At 49.0% G+C, this 25,092-nt stretch overlaps 1 protein-coding gene across 2 annotated transcripts in view; it reads left to right on the top strand.

The window, feature by feature from the left end:
* Nucleotides 1-25,092, top strand: part of ARID1A (AT-rich interaction domain 1A) — a 548,770-nt gene that overhangs the window by 464,806 nt on the left and 58,872 nt on the right. For both annotated transcript variants that reach the window (XM_085647728.1, XM_085647729.1), the window contains exons 15-17: nucleotides 10,738-10,882; nucleotides 11,035-11,157; nucleotides 11,237-11,345. In XM_085647728.1, coding sequence (XP_085503854.1) covers nucleotides 10,738-10,882; nucleotides 11,035-11,157; nucleotides 11,237-11,345 — 377 coding nt within the window. The remainder of the gene's footprint in view (nucleotides 1-10,737; nucleotides 10,883-11,034; nucleotides 11,158-11,236; nucleotides 11,346-25,092) is intronic.

Here is a 25,092-nt window from a genome sequence, read left to right as displayed (position 1 = left end):
GAGCCTGAAACAATGGCCCAACCAACCAAGAGAAAAGGTAAGAAGACTGGGGGACCAGCATCTGTACAGCAACAACTCAGGACCCCTCTCCACAGGGAGAGGACTTGGATACCCCTGAGGGAACTGAGCCCATGGAGCTTGACCCTTACTAGGTTGAGCTGTGCCAGGGTCAGCAAGACTGTCCCACTCTTGAAAGCCTGAGGCAGCAAGCTGTTTCAGAAGCAAAGCGAGATGTCAGTGGTACCCACAGAGCTTATTGGGAAGAGGGATTACTGTATGAGGCAAGACGCCCCACTCCTGGAACCACCAGGAGGGTGGTAGTGCCACAGAAGTACAGAGAGTTCCTCCTAACTTTGGCTCATGACATCCCCCTAGCTTGACATCTGGGGCAAACCAAAACTTGGGAAAGGCTAGTTAGTCACTTTTACTGGCCCCAGATGCACCAAAAGGTGAAGGTGAAGGTCAGCTCCTGTGTTACCTGTCAAGCCAGTGGCAAGACAGGTGGCCACCTAGAGGCCCCCCTAATTCCACTGGCAGTGATGGGGGTGCCCTTTAAAAGGGTAGGTGTGGACATTGTATGTCCATTTGAACCTCCCACAGCCTCAGGGAACAACTTCATTCTAGTAGTAGTGGATCATGTTACTAGGTACCCTGAAGCAATTCCACTTAGGACTACTACAGCTCCTGCAGTAGCTTAGGCCCTCCTGGGTGTCTTCAACAGGGTAGGGTTTCCTAAAGAGGTGGTTTCAGACAGAGGTTCCAATTTCATGTCTGCTTACCTGAAACACATGTGGAAGGAGTGTTGAGTGCAGAACAAGTTTACTACACCCTACCATCCACAAACCAATGGCCTTGTTGAGAGATTCAACAAGACATTGAAAGGCATGATCATGGGACTCCCTGAAAAACTCAAGCGGAGATGGGGTGTCCTGTTGCCATGCCTGCTTTTCGCTTACAGAGAGGTGCCACAGAAGGGAGTAGGTTTCTCACCCTTTGAACCTCTGTTTGGTGATCCTGTGAGGGGACCACTTTGTCTTGTAAAAGAGGGCTGGGAGAGGCCTCTCCAAGAGCCCAAACAAGACATAGTGGACTACGTGCTTGGCCTAAGGTCCAGAATGGCTGAGTACGTGGAAAGGGCATCCAAGAATCTTGAGGCCATCCAGGAGCTTCAGAAGTACTGGTATGACCAAAAAGCTGTACTGGTTGAATTTCAACCTGGGCAACATGTGTGGGTGTTGGAGCCAAGGGCACTCCAGGATAGATGGAGTGGCCCTTACCCTATCATAGAAAAAAAGAGTGAGGTCACCTACTTAGTTGACCTGGGCACTAGCAGGACACCCAAAAGGGTTATCCATGTGAACTGCCTTAAACTCTACAATGACAGGGCTGACATCACCATGCTGATGGTGACTGATGAGGAACAGGAAGCAGAGAGAGAACCTCTCCCTGATCTCCTCTCCTACAGCCCACAAGATGGGTCAGTAGATGGTGTAGTTTTTTCAGACACCCTCTCTGCCCAACAGCAGACTGACTGAAAGCAAGGCTTGCAACAGTAAGCCAGCCTCTTTTCCCTGACCCCTGGACTGACAAACCGGTGTACCCATGATGTGGACACTGGTGACAGTGCACCTGTCAAAAACAAAATCTTTCGTCAGTCAGAGCAAGTCAAGGAAAGCATCAAAGCTGAAGTCAGCAAGATGCGGCAGTTAGGGGTTATTGAACCCTCTGAGCCCTCTGGGCTAGCTCAGTGGTTCTGGTCCCCAAACCTCATCAACAGGGTGGAAAGAGAGAGATGAGGTTCTGTGTGAACTATAGAGGGCTCAACTCTGTCACCAAGACAGATGCTCACCCTATTCCAAGAGCAGATGAATTGATAGATAAATTGGGAGCAGCCAAATTCCTTAGTACCTTTGACTTAACTGCAGGGTACTGGCAGTTGGCATGGCCCCAGGAGCAAAAGAGAAAACAGCATTCTCCACACCTGATGGGCATTACCAGTTCACTGTGATGCCTTTTGGGTTAAAGAATGTCCCTGCCACCTTCCAGAGGTTGGTGAACCATGTCCTGGCTGGGTTGGAGTCCTTTAGTGCAGCTTATCTTGATGATATTGCTGTCTTTAGCTCCACCTGGCAGGATCACCTGATCCACCTTGGGAAGGCTTTAGTGCATGGGCACTCACAAACTTTCTCTCGGGAGCCAAATTTACAGTGTGGTTTGCGGGTGGGGGCAGGGTCAGAGGGGGCGGAGCTAAAGCAAAAAAAATTGTGACCATGAGGATGAACACAGGTCCCTGCAGCAGACGCCTTAGTCCACTGAGCCACCAGACCCGGCATACACACATCTCTCTCTCTCTCTCCCTCCCCCTTTCCCTCCCTCCCTCTCTCCCCCTCCCTCTCCCTCTCCCTCCCCCTGTCTCTCTCCCCCTGTCTCTCTCCCCCTGTCTCTCTCCCCCTGTCTCTCTCCCCCTGTCTCTCTCCCTCCGTCGCACTCCTTCCGTCGCCCTCCTCCCTCTGTCTCCCCCTCTGTCTCCCTCCCTGTCTCTCTCCCTCCCTCTGTCTCCCTCTCCCTCGTCTCTCTCCCTCCATCTACCTCCCTCCGTCTCCCTCCCCCTCCGTCTCCCTCCCCCTCCGTCTCCCTCCCCCTCCGTCTCCCCCCCCTCCGTCTCCCTCCCCCTCCGTCTCCCTCCCCCTCTGTCTCCCTCCCCCTCTGTCTCCCTCCCCCTCTGTCTCCCTCCCCCTCTGTCTCCCTCCCCCTCTGTCTCCCTCCCCCTCTGTCTCCCTCCCTCTGTCCCCCTCCCTCTGTCTCCCTCCCCCTCCCTCTGTCTCCTTCCCTCTCCCTCTCTCTCCCTCTGTCTCACTCCCTCTCCCTCTGTCTCCCTCCCTCTCCCTCTGTCTCCCTCCCTCTCCCTCTGTCTCCCTCCCTCTCCCTCTGTCTCCCTCCCTCTCCCTCTGTCTCCCTCCCTCTCCCTCTGTCTCCCTCCCTCTGTCTCCCTCCCTCTGTCTCTCTCCCTCTGTCTCCCTCCCTCTCCCTCTGTCTCCCTCCCTCTCCCTCTGTCTCCCTCCCTCTCCCTCTGTCTCCCTCCCTCTCCCTCTGTCTCCCTCCCTCTCCCTCTGTCTCCCTCCCTCTCCCTCTGTCTCTCTCCCTCCCTGTCTCCCTCCCTCCCTGTCTCCCTCCCTGTCTCCCTCCCTCTCCCTCTGTCTCCCTCCCTCCGTCTCTCTCTCTGTCTCCCTCCATCTCCCTCCCTCTGTCTCCCTCCATCTCCCTCCCTCTGTCTCCCTCCGTCTCCCTCCCTCCCCCTCTCCCTCCTTCCCTCCCTCCCCCTGTCTCCCTCCCCCTGTCTCCCTCCCCCTGTCTCCCTCCCCCTGTCTCCCTCCCCCTGTCTCCCTCCCCCTGTCTCCCTCCCCCTGTCTCCCTCCCCCTGTCTCCCTCCCCCTGTCTCCCTCCCCCTGTCTCCCTCCCCCTGTCTCCCTCCCCCTGTCTCCTTCCCCCTGTCTCTCTCCCCCTGTCTCTCTCTCCGTCTCCCTCCTCCCTCTGTCTCCCCCTCTGTCGCCCTCCTCCCTCTGTCTCCCTCCCTGTCTCTCTCCCTCCATCTCCCTCCCTGTCTCCGTCTCCCTCCCTCCGTCTCCCTCCCTCTCCCTCCCTCCCTCCCTCTCCCTCCCTCCCTCTCCCTCTCTCTCCCTCCCTCTCCCTCTCTCTCCCTCCCTCCCTCTGGCTCTCTCCCTCCCTCCCTCTGTCTCTCTTTCTCCGTCTCTCTCCCTCCATCTCCGTCTCCCTCAGTCTCCCTCCATCTCCCTCCCTCCGTCTCCCTCCATCTCCCTCCGTCTCCCTCCTTCCCTCTGTCTCCCTCCATCTCCCTCCCTCCCTCTGTCTCCCTTCATCTCCCTCCCTCCGTCTCCCTCCCTCTCCCTGTCTCCCTCTCCCTCCCTCTGTCACCCTCCGTCTCCCTCCCTGTCTCCCTCCGTCCCTCCCTGTCTCCCTCTGTCTCTCCGCATCTCCCTCCCTCCGTCTCCCTCCCTCCCTCTGTCTCCCTCCCTCCGTCTCTCTCTCTCCCTGTCTTCCTCCCTCTGTCTCCCTCCCCCTGCCTCTCTCCCTCTGTCTCCCTCTCCCTCCCTCTGTCTTCCTCCCTCCCTCACCCTCCATCTGTCTCCCTCCCTCTCCCTCTGTCTCTCTCCCTCCCTCTCCCTCCCTCCCTCTCCTTCTCTCTCTGCCTCCGTCTGCCTCCCTCTGTCTCCCTAAGTCTCCCTAAGTCTCTCTCCGTCTCCCTCTGTCTCTCTCCGTCTCCCTCTGTCTCCCTCCGTCTCCCCCCTTCCATCTCTCTCTGTCTCCCTCCCTCTATCTCTCCCTGTCTCTCTCCCTCCCTCTGTCTCTCCCTCCCTCTGTCTCTCTCCCTCTGTCTCTCTCCCTCTGTATCCCGCCCTCTGTCTCCCTCTCTGCCTTCCTCTCTGTCTCTCTCTGTCTCCCTTCCTCCCTCTGCCTCCCTCCCTCTCCCTCTGTCTCCCTCCCTCCGTCACCCTCTGTCATCTCACCCCGTGTGTGTCAGCCCGGGCTGAGACAGTTTCCCAGCGCGCACACACAGCTGCACTGAGACCGCTTCCCAGCGCGCGCACACAGCCGCACCCGAGTACTTCACAGGTCTTTAAAAGACCATTTAAATGTTAATAAAGCTTTGTTGTATTTCACCTCTTAGGCCCCTGCATCTCCACTTTGCCAATCACTGGAATCCCCCGGCCCCACAGAGCAGAGTCTCAGAGTCCGGGCTGCTGCACCCGGCAGTGTTTGCTAACACTATTACATTTTTTTTTTAAAACACAGATAGGATGTCTGCAAGGTCCGCGGGCCCCCAAGGAAGGCTTGCCGAGCCGCTGGCGGCCCACGGGCCGTACTATGAGTAACCGTGCTTTAGAGGCTCTGCAAAATGCAGGCCTCAATATCAAGGCATCCAAATGCCAGATAGGGCAGGGCACTGTGGTGTACTTGGGCCTCCTTGGTGGAGGCCAGGTACAACCCAAGATCCAGGCCATCCTGGACTGGGTAGCTCCAACTAGCCAGACCCAAGTCAGGGCATTCCTTGGCTTGACTGGGTACTACAGGAGGTTTGTGAAGGGATATGGGTCCATTGTGACTCCCCTCACAGAACTCACCTCCAAGAAGATGCCCAATAAGGTTAACTGGACAGTTAGTTGCCAAAAGGCTTTTGAAACCCTGAAAGAAGCAATATGCTCAGCACCAATTCTAAAAGCTCCAGATTATGCCAAGCAGTTCATAGTGCAGACTGATGCCTCTGAGCTAGGGATAGGAGTGGTCCTATCCCAGACCACTGATGAAGGTCAAGACCAACCTGTTGCTTTTATAAGCAGGAGGCTACTCCCCAGAGAGCACCGTTGAAGTGCCATGAGAGGGAGGCCTTTGCTGTGGTTTGGTCCCTGAAGAAGTTGAGGCCATACTTGTTTGGTACTCACTTCCTGGTTCAAACTGACCACAGACCTCTCAGTTGGCTAATGCAAATGAAAGGGGAAAATCCAAAATTACTAAGGTGGTCCATCACCCCACAGGGAATGGACTTTGAAGCGGAACACAGACCTGGGACTGCCAATGCAGATGGACTTTCCAGGTTCTTCCACTTGGCCAATGAAGACTCCATAGGGCAAGGTTAGTCTCATCACCTTTCGTTATGGTGGGTGGGGGGTGAGAAAGTGCCATCTTTCTTGCATGGTATGCCCCCACTTTTTGCTGAATTGCTGGTGTACTTTGACTTAGTGTGCCCTGGGCTCCTGCCAATCAGGTACCCAGGGCCTGTGTTTCTTCCCTAAAACTGCATTGAAGCCTAAACCCAATTGGCATCTCTGGCCACATGTCAGCCCCTGGTAAATGGTACCATAGGTACCCAGGGCACTGTGACCAGAGAAGGCCCCTAAGGGCTGCAAAACTTATTGTGCCACCCTTAGAGGCCCTGTACCCTGACACACACACACTGCCTTTGCAGGCTGAGTGTCCTGGTGCAGAACAAAACAGAGAGTCGACATGGCACACATCCCTGTGTGCCATGCCCACAAACACCTTTCCCTGGCATACCTCAGTCACCCCTCTAGCTGGGTGAACTACGCCAGTGGTGTGGGTACAGGTGCATGAGCCCTGTACCCCTACAGTACCCAGATCCATTCCTGGGCACTGTAAGTGCAGTGCTGCCATTAAGAGTATATGGTGCTGGGAGGTCATCATCACGAACTCCACAGCACCATGATGGCTACACTGAAGACTGATAAGTTTGGTATCAAACTTCTCAGCACATTATACCCACACTGATGCCAGTGTGGGATTTAATGTAAGATGGACGACAGAGGGCATCTTAGAGATGCCCCCTGAACCTAACCAACAACCAGTGTCCTGCCTGAGAGGCTGCCTAGGCTGCCACCCAGCAGACATGTTGCTGGACCCCTGGGTAGAGAGCCATCCGCTCTCATGGGTGTGCAACAATGCACATCCTGGGCGAGGTGCTAGGTCTCCTCCCCCAGGATGGGCAGGGGAAGCTTCAAAGGCCTTTGTGAGCTTCTCTAGGCCACTTGCTGTACTCAGCAACTGGCCCCCACCGGTTCTGACCCCCACTCTGGCGGGAAGATCGGCGGGAAAAACCTAAGTGAGGAAAGGGGTGTGCCAGCCTCTGCCAACCCCACCCCTCAGGTGGGGGAGGCGAGGTGAAGCACAACTCCGGGCTCGATGGGGAGCCCTACCCAATCAGGACTAGGCTCCTGCCCCCTCCCACTGGAGAGTGGTTGGCTAGGGGGTGTACCCACCCCAGGGAAGGGACTCATTGGTCCCTGACCTCTACCTACCTGTAACGTCCCTAAATTTAGTATTTAGGGGCACCCTGAACCTTCCTTCCTCAGATCCCTTATCCGAAACAAGAAAGAAGAACAAGAAGAAAGAAGACCTGCCGTGCAGCTGCTAACAAGAGAACGACACCAACTGACTTGGCCCCAGCCCTACAGGCCTCTCGACCCTCGTACCTGCTCCTGCTAAATCCCGGCGTCTCTAGTGGTCAGCAACCACAAAAACCCCGGAGGACCTGACTGCCTTGCTCATCTACCAAGACTGGGACTCCCAGGAGCAGTGGTGCTGCTCAACAACAAGCAACAACCCCTGGTGCCAGCCAGGAACCGCAAATTCAGCACACTGCACCCGCCGAGCCCGACCTGTTCCTCAGTGAACAGAGACCACAAGGATGTCCTCCCGGCGACTGTGACCAAGAATCGAGCACCCAAGGACCCTCCTCGACGCTCCCGACTTTGCCTGCAGCCTCACAACCAGGGACCCCTCCAACCACGACCAGCAGAGGGTAAGATTTCCCGACGCGAAAAAACACCCCTGCACCCAGCACCCTGCGGCCCCCTGTGCCCAGCTCCTGGGTACCTACCTAACCTACAGCTTCTCAAGTTACCTCTCGAAGTGGTGGTCGCACCTGAAGAATCTCCGTCCCCGAGCTTGCAGCCTTTGTTCATCTTGCAGCTTCTCCATTGAAATACATTGAGCGCCCGACGGCTCAAAAGCACCCTACACCCAGCCACCCGAGTGTCCCTGGAGGTGCAACATCTATCCTATCTTACTTCCCCACTTGCCCTGTGTGAGTGACCAGGAGCCCAGCTCCCACAGCCGCGTGGCCTGCCTGCTAGCAGCCACCAACCAAAGGCTCCCTGCCCGCCATAGGCTAACATTGGGCCTAACTCTCTCTGCACCCGGCTGCCCCTGTGCCGCTGAGGGTGTAACAACTGTACCTACCTGACCCTGGGAGACCACTGAGTCTATGCCCAAAACCTTAACTCTGCCAGTCGAGTACTTACCTGAAAGCCGATAACCTACATTTTCTCCATAGGGTAACATTGACTGGTTTCACTTGGAAATTCTTCTTAGTGTCGAGTTTTGAAACTTTAAAATATTCACAAAAAATCGCCCGATCAATGAAAACAAAATTACTCACCTGTTATCAGTAGATCCCAGTGCTGGATCTTGGTGCCCAGCACTGACCCTGCAAAGTAATTACAGCTGTACTTACCGATAACTTGATTTTCCTCCATAGGATAACATTGCCTGGTTTTTGCCAGAAATTCTTCTAAGTGTCTATTTTTGAAACATAAAAATATTCCTTAAAAATTGCCTGTGTAACAAAAACGATTTCTTTCAGCTGTTTGCAGAAAATGCACCAGGGCTGAATCCTGGATCCAACCCTGAGTAAGAAAATCATACGTAAAGTAATTGAAATTGCATTTTCTTAAAAATTCCCATTGAGCTCAATGTTATAATTGTGTTTGAATTGTGTTGCCTATTGCAACAACTGTAACTATTGCATTTAAAAGTCTATTCCTTATTGAAAGTACTCAACTAGAGCATTTCATTCTGAGAAAGTATTTTGATACCTACTTGTGGTTCTAAAATAAAACTACTATATTTTTTTATATACAAAATAATTGGCCTAGAGTTCAGTTCTTGAGATTGTGAGACCATTTGCTAACTGAGTGTGTACATTATATAGCATAGGGTCAAGGTAGCGTACTATTTTGAACAGAGCAAATTAGTAGTAGCAAAACACACAACATTAATTGTTCTGGTATAAATCCAAATATTTTAATTTTAGAAAAAAGGGAAGAAATCCCATTTACAGTTGTATTCCAAGCATTAACATTCAAAGACAATGCTGATTTTCATTGTAATTAAATTATAATATGCTGCAGTGCTCTGTGTGGAGGTGGAAAAAATGGGGGAGGTAGGGGTTCAGTGGTAACGTGAGGGTAAGGGACAGGGAAAAGGTATTAGTGACATAAATGCATCAACATTCCATAGTGTAGTTCTTTTCCAGTCTCAACGAGATCAATTGTTCCGGAGGGTACAAATAACTCAAATGGTCAAACAATTATTTTGAAATAATGTCGCTGGAGTTTGTGTGATATGCGGTGTCGACGTTTCGACCCCTGTGGGCAGGACTGGTTGTAGTCCTTGCAGCGGGGTCTTCTCCAGGACTGGGAGGAGCACTCTCTTTGAAAAGACGGGAGACCTCCGCCGAGTGGATATTGAGTGTGGGCTTGATGAAGCTCTGGTGTCTTATGTGTCGCAGCATGAATGTCTTGCAAACGAGGGAGCAGATCACATACAATGCTTGGGTGCAGAGGCTCAGAACTCACTGTGTGTGTACAACAAATGTTTTACACTGTCCTCTGATACTGCCTTACTGCTCGACCAAGCTACCACGTTAGAGAGTAAGGTTATATCTAACTTTAGCCTCTGCCAAACCTCTGGGGACTGTGGACTCTGTGCACACTGAACCTTACTTTGGTGCAGTATATACCGAGCCACTTTCTTACACTACCTGACCCTTCGCCTGTGTCAGTGTTATAAACTCGAGCCAAATCGACAAAACCGAGTACTTACCTGTAAGTCTAACCTTGTTTTCTCCAATAGGATTGCCTTTAACTCTATTGCATTGCACTGTCTACTTGCTAACATTGCATTGAATTCTAAAACACTTTTTTGTTACAATCACATAAGAACTCATAACTCTACAAAGCATTATCGATATTCTTAAACAACACTGCATTTTCTATTGCAAAGCATTCTTCATATTTACAAAGTATTGCTCTTACCAGCTTTAAGTGACCTTTGGGTTCTTAAAGTAAATATAGTATAACATTTTATAAAACAATTGGTCTGGATTCAGTCTTTGAGTGTGTGACATCATTTCTTGAGTGTATACAATAAATGCTTAGCACAGCCCTCTTATAAGCCTAACTGGTCGACCGCACTACCACAAACAGAGCTGTTAGTATTATCTACTTTAGCCTTTGCTTTAGCTCTGGGGATCCACTTGACTGTGCACGCTATACCTTACTTTGTTATAGTATATACAGAGCCTGCTTCCTACTTTACCTACCTCTTTGTACGGCAAAGTGAGCTCGCCATCCTTTTTTATGTTTATAAAAATTACTGAAGAGCAAAAGATGGAGGATTAGAAGTTACTTTTAATTCCAGTTCCCCATCATGTATAACTTGAAATTCCTACATAACCTGCTTGACACTCTGGTAAAACCAGGAGAATGGTTTAAGAAGTTTTTCATCGAGATCCTTCCAGTACTTTACTCATTGAAATATGCTGCAGTTTCCACAGCACTCCCCATAGCAATGTCATTTATCTTTAATAATGGTGCAGCTAGTTAAATTGTCTGCTTTTTTGTTTTCTTTTAGAAGAAGAGAATCAAATGGGCTGTATTTTCTGACTTTGTAACAGAGTTGTGTGTCTAAGCCCAATGGCAGACAAATACATAAAAGGAAAAGGTTGTGTATTGATGCATTGTGAGTGTCGCTCATTCTTATTACGCCTTCACCAAACACCAGGAACAAAATCTGGGAAGAGTAACTCGAGTTGAAGCAAGCCTAACTCTAGCTAGGGCAAGCCCGCTCTGCATGCATATTCACAACACAAATAAGCAATAAACCAACAATTACAGGCAAGTAGCATTTTCCATTACAGCCCATTCCTTGTTTAAAATTTTCGTTTTTAATGGAGTTATAAAATTAAAGACAGAAAATGACCTCATTACAGTATACGTTTAAAACTATGCGGGAAAAATGTTGCAGGATCCTGGACCTAGGCAAAGATCAATATTTATAATTTAATAAAGACACCTCCAATTCATCAGAAGGCATTTTTTGTTATCTTTCTACTTGAACTTATTTCTTATCCCACTTCTCTAGGAGCCGATCCTTATATGTCTTCTTCACAAGGCCCCAATAGTGGTGTTGGGGACCATTATAACCGTGCTGCAGGACCAGGGATGGGGAACATGGGCATGGCCCAGCGACAGCACTACCCCTATGGAGGCTCCTATGACCGGGTCAGGTAAGAAATCCTAGTGATGCTTAGTTTAGTTTGTGCTTGATGACCACTTACCTTCCGACTCAAAAGAATTCAGTCTTTAAAAAACAAAAAAGGCATCTTCTGTCCTAGGTTGCTTGCCTGACGGTTTAACTATGTTTTATGTTTTTGTACAGGGCTGAGCCTGGTTTGGGGCCAGATAGCAACATGGCGACTGGAACACAACAGGCAAGCATTATGCCCTCAAGCCAAGAACCAGGGATGTATTCTCCTAGTCGCTATCCACAACAGCAGCAACGGTAAGACCAGACATGACTTTTTGCTTTTTGGAAGCAGTTGTGAAGCATCATATTTTGAGCTGGTTCTCTTGTCCTTCAGACATGACTCGTATGGCAATCAGTTTCCAGCTCAGGGCACCCCTTCGAATAGCCCCTTTCCTGGCCAGCAGCCTGCCATGTACCAGCAGCAGCAACAGCAGCAGCAGCAGGTGAGCAGCAAAAACGCCATCTTTACTGGTCTGGTCTACTTCTTTCAAACTGTCTTTCCTTACACAATTACCATGGAGCTTGTACTTGGTTTGTTGCTCAGAACATTTCATATTCTGTCAGAGAGAGAGAGATATATATATATATATATATATATATATATATATATATATATATATATATATATATATATATATATATATATATATATATATATATATATATATATATATATATATATATATATATATATATATATATATATATATATATATATATATATATATATATTTTCACTGAAAAAACCATAGGTTTCACACATGTTATAGTTGTTAGCGGAAATTTTACTGATAAAAAAACCAATGAAATTCCCCCGTTATAGTTAGTGCAGGCAACTATAACTCACGCGACCGCAATCCTCTGCTGATGCTAATACTGTATTTAGACACTTATTTGCCCATGTCTTCTTCCATACATTTTTAGCTATACATATATTACAAATATTTTTTTTTCATAAAGACACATATGTCAGCAGCAGAAGATTGCGGTCGCGTGAGTTATAGTTGCCTGCACTAACTATAACGGGGGAATTTCATTGGTTTTTTTATCAGTAAAATTTCCGCTAACTATAACATGTGTGAAACCTATGGTTTTTTCAGTGAATTTGCAAGGTTTTTTAAATGCTAATTCCTAACTATAACGTGTGTGAAACCTATGGTTTTTTCAGTGAATTTGTACGTTTTTTTAAATGCTAAGTTACTTTACGCCATTCGTGGCGTGCGCGCCCACTTAACGCAGTTCGTTCCGTGCGCGCACCGTGCGCGCACAGTGAGCACGCGGTGCGCTTCGCGCACCGCGCGCCCACTTTACGCAGTTAGTGCCGTGCACGCACGGTGGGCACACGGTGCGCTACGCGCACCGCGTGCCCACGTTACGCTAGATGGGCCTTGTACGCACGATGCGCTTCGCGCACCGTGCGCACATGGAGGACATATGATGCACTTCGTTTTCAAAGGTAATATTTTAATTTTTCGTATATTTTATAAGCCATGCACAAATGGTGCACTTCGGGAACCATTTGCACACGGGGTGGACAGAGTGTGGATAATATTATTTTTTTTTTAATTTTTTACCGTACGCGTACGGTAAGCGTAATCGGCGAAATTACCGAAAAAATAAAAATTCAGTTTTTGGCCTTGGGGGATCTTTGGGGACTCCCTCAACATGGCTATGTGTGTGGGAGCTGTCTAAACAGCCCCTTTACATGTTTTTGTGCTTTATATTTTAGAAATCACTCTCAGTGCGAGAGAGAAAATGGCGGCCGCCGCTTCCTGGTTTCGGCCGATTCGAATGTTTACTAAGATCTAAGAGCCAATCAGAATCGCGCTCGCGCACGCCACCGTACGCGTACGGTAAGCGTACCGTAAGCGCACCGTAAGCTGGCTCAGATATATATATTGATTTAAAGGCTATTTTCTCAGAATCTACTGAGCAGATTTACACCAAACCTACAAAAGGCACTTCCTTGACCTGAGGACTACCTCTCTGCCAAATTTCTAGTAATTCTGTTCAGCCGTTCGGGCTGTAGCCCTGTCTAAAGGTCCTATGGAAAAATGCATGGGAAAAACGCGTTTTGGGACCCCCCTTTTATCTCAGCCCCCGCTTGACGAATCCCCCCGAGACTTTCAGGGTAGGAGCGGAGCGTAGCGCCCCACCTATTTTGAAAAATTCGCGAGGATTCGTCGACCGGCGCCAAAGTTATTCAAAATAGAATGTTGCGGATTTCCTATGGAAACGTGGTCCTAACTATAACTACCTACTGGCGACCGCCAGTAGGTAATATATGTATATATATATATATATATATATATATATATTATGTTCGAGGCATGTGGGCTGCTGAATTCATATCTGTGCATAGATCGCCGCCTAGTGTTGGGTCCGGATGATTGCACATTGTTGTCCTGGAAGAGTCTTCGAAGTATCACGAGATAGGTGGCTCCTCCCCTGGACTACAGTGCGCATGGGCATCCTCTCCATCGTTAGATTGTTTTTTTCCGCCATTGGGTTCGGATGTGCTTATCTTAGCTCAAGTTAGGAAAATTCAGTTTAAGGCCAAAAGGCCTTTAGTTCTCGTCGGTACTGTTCCCGTTCGGTATCGACCAGTTTCTTTAGTGCTTTAGCACCTTCTTCAAGCTTTTCGGATCCGCTTGGTCCGAACATCGAACTTCGATCGACGATGGAGTCGAGGACTCCCTTCAAGAGATGTCCTTTATGCCACGCGAAATACCCACACATCGACGTCCACCCGGTATGCAACAAATGTCTCTCACCGGATCACGATGAGTCGAAATGTATGGCCTGCGCCCGGTTCCGATCGAAGAAGACTCTCCGGAATCGACGGGCAGCGAGATTGGAGGCGCAGCAATTGGCGCCTGCCCCGGCCAAAATCTTTAGCACCGAGGACGAGGACGCCGAGAGCGTGGAAGGCGTAGACTCCAGTCCCGCTTCCGAACACGACTCCCGATCGGAAGACGACGATGAGGTGCTCTTTCAGGGAGAAGAAGTCGTCAAAGAGGTAGGAGACTACGATGAGGCCCTTGGGGCCGAGGAAGATAGCTCCAACGAAGAGCTAGGCCAACCCATTGATACGGAGGCCGAAAAACTTAGTCGTCATAAGGCTCAGGTCGAGGGATCGCCTACAGGCCTTACCCGAGACCAATCTCACAGTTCTTCGGCCCCGCCTCCAGGCCCGGCCTCGAACATTTCACAGGAGCCATTACTATCGAAGACGACTGGCTTCTCTTCAGCGAAACCGTCCATCGCACCGTTTCCATCGAAACCGAAAGTGAAAATGGTTGTGATCGCCTCGAAGCCCTCCACTCCTTCGACGCCGACAAAGGTCATCGGCTCCGACCGCGCCAAAAGAGATTTCGGTGCCGAGCTCACCGCAGCGGATCGGGGCGCCGAGCCGAAGAAGAAGGCCCTCGGCCCCCACACAGCACCTCGGCCTCTGGCACCGAAGGTTACGGCCAAAACCACCAAAGTCAAGGTGGCCAACCCGTCTGCATCGACGTCGAAGACGGCGGCGCCTGCCAAGTCATCGACTCCCACGAGCGTCGATACCTCCCTTCGTATCGACGACCCAAAGACTGCAAAAAAGTCGGATGCCGCTTCGACGCCTACCTCTTAGGTGCCGATCGGTTCCAAGGCGCCATCTGCATTCACCGTGAAACAGGTCTCAGAATCGTTGCAACGCATCAGGGACCGGGCGACCCTCCACTCTACGTCGGGCCCCGAAACGCACAAGAGCGCAAAATCACCCTCGGCGCCGGCGAACATCCCGTTTGGATTGCCGCCACCCACGGCGCCGAAAATGTTCGAGATTCGGACACGTGTCCGCCAAACACAGTCCCCATCCACTGGACAAACCAATATCGAGCCTTCATGGGCCCACTTTATCGACGCCGACACTGGTAGGTTGATGCTCCGCAAGCTGAAAATCACGCCAGAGAGGGGATTGGACTCCTACAAAATTCCTCTCAAACACAAATTGCCGGCAGGATCAGAACCAGTGCTTCATGAACACTTACACCCCTTCCATCAGGATCCACCGTCCTTTTCTCCTACGCCTTCAGAGACAGACGCAGGAGAGGACTATGTAGGGGATGATACCACCTACCCTGGGGATATTGATCCTGATGATCACTTGCAAGACCCAGATCAGGCATGGGATGACCCCACTGACCAGGGTACCGCACCAGATACTCCTGACACGCAGCTTTATAACATAAAGACATCTCCCACAGAGGACACTGCTGCCTTTAATGCCCTCATAGAACGGGCTGCTGCCAATCATGGAGTGGAACTCCATTCTGACACCGTAGAAGAAGACTTCTTAGTGGACACTTTCGCCTCCTCTGAAAAAACTGTCAAAACTCTGCCAATGTTAAAAGGAGTTCTAAAACCTGCCAAAGACATTTTTAAAGAAACAACCAGGGCACGGGTGCTGAACCCCAGAATCGAAAAGAAATACAAGCCTGCACCCGGAGACCCTATGTACATTAGGGGTCAGTTACCTTTAGACTCCATGGTGGTTGCTAATGCTCGCAAAAGAGCCCACTCACAAACAACGGGTGATGCTCCTCCCCCAGACAAGGAGTCCAAAGTGCTGGAGACATCAGACAAACGGATTGCAGCGCAAGCGGCAAACATCTGGCGCATTGCCAACACACAGGCACTCCTGGCCCGTTATGATAGGTCCCACTACGACACACTAGAATCACTGCTACAACATTTGCCAGATGAATATAAAGAGGCGGCGGAGCTCCTCATCAGAGAGGGACAACTCCTTACCAATGCATCCATCAAATGCGCACTGGATGCAGCCGACACTGCGGCCAGGGCAATCAACACAAGCGTCATGTTGAGGAGGCACGCATGGTTGAGAATTTCAGGCTTCAAGCCTGAGATTCAGAACAATATCCTAAATCAACCGGTCAACCCGGACTATTTATTTGGCCCTGAAGTTGACACTACCCTCGAAAAAATTAAGAAAGACACTGACACTGCAAAATCAATGGGGGCTCTCCAAACGCAGCAGTTTCGTAGTGGCTCCTTTCGTCGCCCCGGGAATAGAGGAGCAGCTAGAGGTCAGGGGTCACAGCAGCAGTACAATAAAGGGGGCACGCAAAGTACCTATGATAAAACCACCAGAGGTGGATATCGTGGATCCAGCACCAAAGGCAGAGGACGTGGGTACGGCAACACCAGGTCCTCCCCCAAAAACAAATAGTGACGCCCTCTCCCTGCCCCCCGACCACATAACACCTGTCGGGGGGAGACTACAACAGTTCCTGTCAGTCTGGAAAACCATCACCACAGACAGGTGGGTCAAAGACATTATCCAGCACGGTTACTGTCTCGAATTAACGTCCACTCCACCCAACATACCGCCAAAGCACCGTCCTATGTCCGCAGAGCACTGGCATACAACTCAATACGTATCCATTTAACCGCGATAGCAGCCTATCTTCAAAACAGGCAGCACCTCTCTTTATTCAGAGTGCCTGCCATCAAAGCCTTCTTGGAGGGACTCAAACGAGTAATTCCCCCAAGACACCCACCGGCACCGGTGTGGAACCTCAATGTGGTCCTCACCAGATTAATGGGTCCACCCTTTGAACCTCTACATTCATGTGAGATTCAATTCCTCACCTGGAAAGTAGCTTTCTTAGTGGCAATCACTTCGTTAAGAAGAGTTAGTGAACTCCAGGCACTAACCATTCAAGAGCCATTCATACAGGTTCACGCAAACAGAGTTGTACTACGTACCAACCCCAAATTCATGCCCAAAGTGATATCGCAGTTCCACATGAATCAAACTATTGAACTGCCTGTTTTCTTTCCAAGTCCACAATATGTCGCAGAGAGAATGCTCCATACACTAGATGTAAAGAGGGCCCTCATGTACTATATAGACGGAACTAAAGACTTTAGGAAAACAAAACAACTTTTCGTTGCCTTTTCTCCACAACACAAGGGCAACGCCATTTCTAAAGCAGGGATAGCCAGATGGATCGTTAAATGTATTCAACTTTGCTATCAAAAAGCTAAACGCACATTAACGATTCCCCCACGAGCCCACTCAACACGAAAGTTAGGGGCGTCCATGGCTTTCCTAGGAAACATTCCTTTACAGGAGATCTGTAGAGCAGCCACATGGTCCACTATACATACATTTACCAAACACTACTGCGTAGATGTACACTCAAAACAGCAGGCAGCTGTAGGACAGGCTGTTCTCAAAACTCTTTTTCAGACTACTGCAGCTGGCACGGGCAGCCGCCGCTAAAGGAGGGACTGCTATATAATCTATGCACAGATATGAATTCAGCAGCCCACATGCCTCGAACTCAATATGCTACTTACCAGTATGCATCTGTTCTTGGCATGTAGGGCTGCTGACATTCACATCGCCCACCCTCCTCCCCGGCGCCTGTAGCGGCTGCAGCACTCAGTATTACTTATAGGCATGGTCATCACTTTCTGTATCTAGTCCATCACTGCCACAATGGCGAAAAACAATCTAACGATGGAGAGGATGCCCATGCGCACTGTAGTCCAGGGGAGGAGCCACCTATCTCGTGATACTTCGAAGACTCTTCCAGGACAACAATGTGCAATTATCCGGACCCAACACTAGGCGGCGATTTATGCACAGATATGAATGTCAGCAGCCCTACATGCCAAGAACAGATGCATACTGGTAAGTAGCATATTCAATATATAGAGTATTGTGCTGTGGTGCGTGCATGTCTCAGTTTCAATGTTTTGCTAAAGAGACATACCAATGAGATGTGTACAAATGGTTTTTTTTTTCCTTCTGTTTTTTAATAAGAAATTATATGACAACCTAGAAGGTCAGGTCCTCATACATATACACTTCATTGATAGTTTTAAAAATTTGAATATCTCCGCCAATAAGTGGCTGTTCCGTAACAAAGGACAATGGACATATTTCTGATTTTGAAATGTATTTTTAATAGAAAAGATGCCTACTTATCAAAAACATTTTATGTTTCAAAATATTGAGCATTTTAGCTAAGATAATGCAGTGTTAGCAGCATATCGTTGTAGATATCCTGGCATACAGTGCTGGCTTTCAGAATGTTACAGCTTATTTACTTTAAAGATTAAGTTCTATTTCAAGAATGATTACTTAGCTGAAACCCACTGTGCTTCAGCCTATAGAATTTCACCTTATATTCTTTTTTTTACTGCCATCGGATTTGGGGGTAAAGTTCAGTGCTCTTGTCTTCAAAACTGTTTTAAAACAGCAAAATTAATATTATGTGCACTACAAAAACAAGAATAAATGGCGCTGAACAGCAAAGACCACTGAAAGAATCCAACTCAATGCCTGAACAGTAGTATCCTGCATACTACCTTCCAGGTCATTTGAGAACAACTCTTTGAAAGTAAATGGTTAGAATAGAAGCCTATTTAGTTTTCTCCTGGATGTCACATGGAGTTGGTACAATCTGTTCAACGTCCATTTATAATCTGTGCCTTCCTCAGGATAACAATGAAAGCTGTTTGGTGTGCCAGCATTTCGATTTTAAGTGGACTGTCCCTTGGTAACTTAATGATGTCCATTCTAAATTATTGTATTACCTGATTAAGCCTACCCAAAACGCTACTTTATTTCCTGAAAGTCAGCTTTTTTAGTGGCCATAACGTCCACTTGTAGAATTAGTGAAATTCTGGGCCTGTACAGTAAAGAACTATATACATTTTATTTCCCTTCCAAAGAGTGAGACGCCACATACATGTAGTGCGCCTAGCCCCCCACTACCCAAAATGAAATCATGGAGTGCCATAACGTTATGTCAAGGGCTGCAGACCACCTAGAAGCAAAACTTGATGCTGTCAAGGAGGAAGACTGCGTTCTGGTGGAGGCATTTTAAGACCGAGAGGGCTGTTCTATACCTGCCGATGCTTAGAAGCATTATCAAGTGCAATATTGAAAATGTCAAGGACCCAGTCAAGGTACGAGTTGTCAACCCGAAGGTTGAAAAAAAATACAAGCCTTCCCTGGATATCTCGGTGTATACCAGGTTGTACACACAGCCAAGAAGAGAGATTTCACGCCGAACTGGGGATTCCCCTCCTCCAGATGAGATGGGCAGAAAAATTGGTGCTGCAGAAAAGCCAGTGGCAGTGGGGACTGTCACCCAGTGCAGAATTGTCAACTCAGTGGAACTGCTCTCTCACCACGAGAGAGTACTAAGGAGCTAAAGCACATGATCAAGCACCTGTTGGAGGTGTTTGGCAAAAGGAAACAAGAAAACGTGGCAGAGGGGAAAGTAAACTCCAGTGTGAACATACGATGCACCATGGATTCCGCTGACACTGCCTCCAGAAAGGTAAATTCCTGCATCATACTTATCCACCACCACCACTTGGGCTGTCTGACCACATGCTTGAGGTACAACACCACTTCATTAATGTCCCTTTGGATGGGGAGCATTTGTTTGGCCCTCAAGTGGACAGTATGCTTGAGAAGTTGAAAAAAAGATATGGACACCACTAAAGCCATAGTTGCTCTGCAGACGCAAGTACCCAAGTCTGCCTTTTGCTATTACCAGTCAAGATAGGCGACCAAGGCTGCACAAATGCTTAGTAAATATTTATAAATGAAGATAGCCTGGAAGCGCAACGTTATTTATTGCGTTTCCAGGCTATCTAAATTTACATTCAGCCATTAAAGTGCATAAAAAAATATGGCAACTCTGATCTGAGCACAGTCGTGGTGGGGTCAAAGACATGGCTAAGTGGATAAAAGGAACAGCATTTTTTTTGTAATTATTTTGTTTTTTTCCATTTTTAGCCAACTGCATATGAAATAATGCATGTACCCTAAATGAAGAAGAAATGCAAATAAACTAATCATCAGTAACTTTTTCTTTTATGTTAAAAAAAAAACAACACACAAATGTTTAATGTGCTTACTGCCGATGTCTGTCTCAGACCAGAGAGTAACAAAATTGGATCCTGGTTGACGCAGCGTGGTAGAGTACCTGTGTATTTATAGTGCTGTGAAGTTCCAACTTGTAACGCTATGCACTGTGAATATGCTTGAAATTATTTTAAAATTGTATTATACCCATATAAGCAGTGCTGCTGATTTTACACACCAGGGTAGGACCACATAATGCTGCAGGGTTGACTGAGATATGCAGCAACAAATGCATAAATATACAGCTTAATGCAGCACCTTTTGTGATAGTATTTATTACTTTATTATTTTGTCAGTTTTATACATGCTAAAACTGTCTGGGCAAAGGATTCACTTCAATATTACCAGCTCAACACTCAAATATAGCAATAAGCAGCATAAAGGTGACTAATCACAATCTCTGCACTGAACATTCCACTATGCTTCAACATGTTTTGCTGCGTTGTTTTGTAACTTTTGATCCATTTGAGCTTGATGTGTTTTTCGGATAATATCTGCAGGTGATGCAGGAGATGATGGATAACATGGCAATTGTGGAAAATCTGTAACTATGCAGAAAATGCCTCTTTGCAAAATTGCATAATGCCAGTGGCCTCGAGTATAAGATAGGCTGCCACAAAATGTGCTTAGGGTAAACCAAGCACTTTCACAGAATACCTTTTAGTAATAGGTAGTACACTTTACCTATCGCAAACATTTTTATAACTCCCTGTAGGAGCCTGCTCTGTATATACTACACCAAGGTAAGGTATAGTGTGCACGGATAGGCTGCCACAAAATGTGCTTAGGGTAAACCAAGCACTTTCACAGAATACCTTTTAGTAATAGGTAGTACACTTTACCTATCGCAAACATTTTTATAACTCCCTGTAGGAGCCTGCTTTGTATATACTACACCAAGGTAAGGTATAGTGTGCACAGAGTCCAGTAGATCCCCAAAGGCTTGCAGAGGTTAAAGTAGATAATACGTTACTCTATATTTGTAGTAGTATGGGCCAGTAGTAAGGCTTTATCAGAGGGTAGTGTTAAGCATTTGTTGTACACACTCAAGCATGAAATTATGTCACACACTTAAAGACTGAAACCAACAGAGCTCCCGACCTCGATCCAGCACCATGCATGCGGCCTCCCTGTGCTGCTGTGGGTGCACCTTGTGTGCTATCTTGGATTCCCCTTGGCCCTGAGCTAAACCCTAGGAGCTTTGCTTCCATATCCAAGTGACGTGCTCGTTAGCAGCCACCAACCGGAGGCCTCCTATCCCCCACTGGATAACAATGGGCCTCAGCACACGGCCTGCCTAGTGCCGCTGAGGGTGTTTTGTGAGTGCATCCTTGACCCTGGAGAACCCTGGTTCTAATCCCAGAAACCCAACTCCCAATACTGATTACTCCCCTTTAAACCGATAACCTGATTTTCTCCCATACAACTCCTTTGACTGTTTTTCTGTGGAAAACGTTTTAAGCCGGGAGTTGAAAACGGTATGAAAACCTAAGAAACTGTGTGTTTACAAAAACTGACTGACTTACCTTTTATCCTGGAAATGTCCCAGCGTGATATCTAGGCATATGAGGTGAGGTGTTCCAGAGTCAGTCCACCGTGGGTTGACCCCTCTAGGACTCCCCGATGTCGCCTTGATCCTCTGCATGGAGACCGAAACCCCCCCCCCCCCCCCCCCCCCCCAACCGCGAGTGGCCCGGTAAGGTGAAATTCAACCTCAAAAGACACCTCTGCATCCAGCCGCCTTGCGCCCTGGAGAAAAGAACCCGAGGTGCACATACGTCCATGAGCCCTCCAACTTACTGCCCAGCTGTTGGTTCCTCCCGGAAGTCTTCCTGGACAAAGCCTGGAGCCAAAACCGGAAAATCCTGCTGAAAACAACAGGGCACCGGACGCCAAAACAGCACCCTTTACCGGCTTCCCCTGTACCTCTGTGGGTGCACCTTTTGTGCTAAACTGGATCCCTATTTGCCCTGAGCTTTAGTCCAGCAGCTTTGCTCCCTCAACCTTGTGGCCTGCTCGTGAGCAGCTACCAAACGAAGGCTCCACTGTCCCCCATTGGATAACATTGGGCCTCAGAACTCTGCAACCGGCCACCCTAGTGCCACTGAGGGTGCTTTGAGAGTGCATTCTTTTCCCAGGGGGAACCCTGGTTCTAACCCCAGAAAACCAACTCCTACAAACAGGTACTTACCTGTAAACCGATAACTTCATGTTCGAGGCATATGAGCTGCAGATTACACACTTTTGCATAGATCGCCATCTGGTGTTGGGCCCGTATGTTTGCAGTTTGTTTTTCCTCTTGGAAAGTCTTTGGAAGTCACGAGGTCGGTGACTCCTCCTTTGGATGGTATTGCGCATGGGCTTTGGCTCCATCCTCAGATTGTTTTTTTCCGCCATCGGGCTCGGATGTAATCTTCGCGCTCCGGTTCCGAATAGCTTCCAGTTCGACGATCGACGCGCAATCCTCACCCCAATTCGCTGTATTGTTTAGATCGCGATCTCTTCAATCAACACGCCTTCTCATCGGCACAAACCTTCGGTTCCAGTCGTCGACGGCGGCCTTCGGACCTACCCAAGCTCCGGTCCCGGCTCATGGAAAGAACTCCATTTAAAAAGTGCCCTCGATGTGGGTCCAAATTTCCCCACACCGATCTTCATGAGGTATGCAACCTCTGCCTCTCCCCTGAACACGAGGCTCGAGACTGTCCGGCCTGTAAGTCTTTCCGATCCAAAAAGACTATTCGGGACCGAAGAGCCAGAAGGAACATGGCACACTCCTCGACGTCCATTCCAGTCGACATCTTCGGAGACGACATCGACGATCCGGAACATCATCACACCGAAGAGGACCTCGTCGGCGCTTCCAAGGTCGACGAGTCAGATGTGGAAGACATCACTCCGGCGCAGAGGGTCGTGAGTACCAATCTAAAACCACCCCCACACCTGCGCCGGCACCCAAAAAGGCTTCGGTCACGCCTTCGCCTCCGGGCCTAAGCAAGACCAGAGACACTGCTTCACACACAGTCTACCAGCGGTGCCGAGAAACACACTTCGGCACCGAAAAAGAAACCTGCCTTCACCTCGACACCGAGCTCCGCACCGGAGCCCTCAGGGTCAAAACCCAGCTCTTCGGTACCGACGCCATCTTCGGTACCGACCAAACCACACAAGGCCACCGGCGCCGACACTTCCAAGCCGAAGCCCATCTCGGCGCCGACCAAGAGACCCGGAGGGTCCCAAGCCGGGTTCTAAGCAACATACCGGCACAGAAAAACCTAAAAAGACATCGGCGCCGACGGTCCAAATAACCTCACCAGAGCTATTTACACCGGATCCCTTGCAAAAAACTCTCGCCAAGGATCCAAAAACTGGACATTTGACACTCTCTACCAAAAAGAGACATTTGAAGAAGCCTGCTCCGCCTCCACCTCCAAAGAGGAAGGACTCTGCTACCTCTCCGTTCAGAATACCTTCCCCTCCACCTCCTTCCCCACCTCCACCCCCTCCGCCCTCTCCACCCCTACCTCATCGTTCTCCGACCCCGTCTCCAGACGATGATGATCACGGGGACCCATATCATGATACAGGGGATGTGCCACAGGACCCCACCCCTACAGGATCCCCAGATCCATGGGACGATTACAATATTCCAGATATCCCCAACGTCCCACAAGACGATCTTTACCCATCTAGACCATCTCCACCAGAAGATTCATTAGGGTTCAACCATCTTCTGCAAAGGGCGGCACATTATCACGGGGTGGACTTGCATACCGACCCCGTGGAGGAAGATTTCCTCCTAGACACATTTGATACTTCACATAGGTCCGCCACCATACTGCCCATGCTCAAAGGGGTGGTAAAGCATGCGGCAGAAGTTTTTAAGGACCCAGTTAGAGCCTGGGTCATTAACCCACGTATTGAAAAAAAATACAAACCTGCTCCCTCAGATCCCTCCTACATCAGAGGACCAGCGCCACTAGAGTCTTTAGTAGTATCTACGGCACGTAAAAGGGCAAATTCACAAGCGTCAGATGATGCACCACCACCTGACAAGGAATCAAAACTACTAGATGCATCAGGCAAACGCACAGCATCCCTCCTTATGACGAATTAGAAAGCATAATGCACCATCTCCCTGAAAAATATAAAGCTAGGACCAACGAGTTAATTCAAGAGGGTAAAACAATCTCGAATACCTCCATACGTTGTGCCCTAGATGCAGCAGACACAGCCTCCAGGGCCATCAACACCAGCGTCCCTCTCCGCCGCCATACTTGGTTAAGGGTATCTGGTTTTAAACCAGAAGTACAATCCTCCATCCTTAACCATCCCTTTGACCAGGAACATCTATTTGGGCCAAAGGTGGATGAGGCCTTCGAAAAAATGAAAAAAGACACGGATACCGCAAAATCCATGGGGGCCTTACAGTCTCACCCGCCCAGACGCTCCTTTCGCCGCTCCTCCTTTCGGAGTACATCCAGAGGCTACTCCTCAGACACAGCGTCCACATCATACAGATCCCCTACTCAGACCACCTTTACAAAAGGTTACCAAAGAGGCGGCTACAGGGGTAACAACAACAAGGGCAGAGGCAAAACAAACAACACCCGTTCTGCCACACCTACCCAATGACTTCCCCCCGCTCCCCCCAGACCATACCACTCCGGTCGGGGGCAGACTCCAAAATTTCCTTCATGTCTGGGAGACCATCACCTCAGACAAATGGGTGACCCAAATAATTCGGTCAGGCTACTGCCTAGAACTAACATCTACCCCCCAAACATTCCACCCAGGCAACGCCCAATGTCACAAGAACATTCACAATTACTAAAGCAGGAGGTAATCTCCCTCCTACAAAAACAGGCAATAGAACACGTTCCTGTCAATCAACAAAATATGGGGGTCTACTCCCTATATTTTCTCATACCAAAAAGGGACGAGACTCTACGACCTATTCTAGATCTCCGGCCCCTAAACACATGCATACACTCATACCATTTTCATATGGTAACGCTTCAGCAGGTACTTCTGCTACTCTCCCAAAACGACTTCCTCACCACTCTGGACTTGAAAGGCGCATACTTCCACATTCCAGTGCACCATGCTCACAGAAAGTACCTCAGATTTATAGTGGACGGACAACACTACCAATTCAAAGTGCTCCCGTTCGGAGTCACAACAGCACCACGGGTATTCACCAAGTGCCTGGAAGTGGTGGCGGCACA

This window comes from Triturus cristatus, chromosome 3_2, assembly GCF_964204655.1.
Source record: "Triturus cristatus chromosome 3_2, aTriCri1.1, whole genome shotgun sequence".
Classification (NCBI taxonomy): Eukaryota; Metazoa; Chordata; class Amphibia; order Caudata; family Salamandridae; genus Triturus; species Triturus cristatus.
The sequence above is the reverse complement of the archived record's forward strand: the minus strand, read 5'-3'. Positions and strand labels throughout refer to the sequence as shown.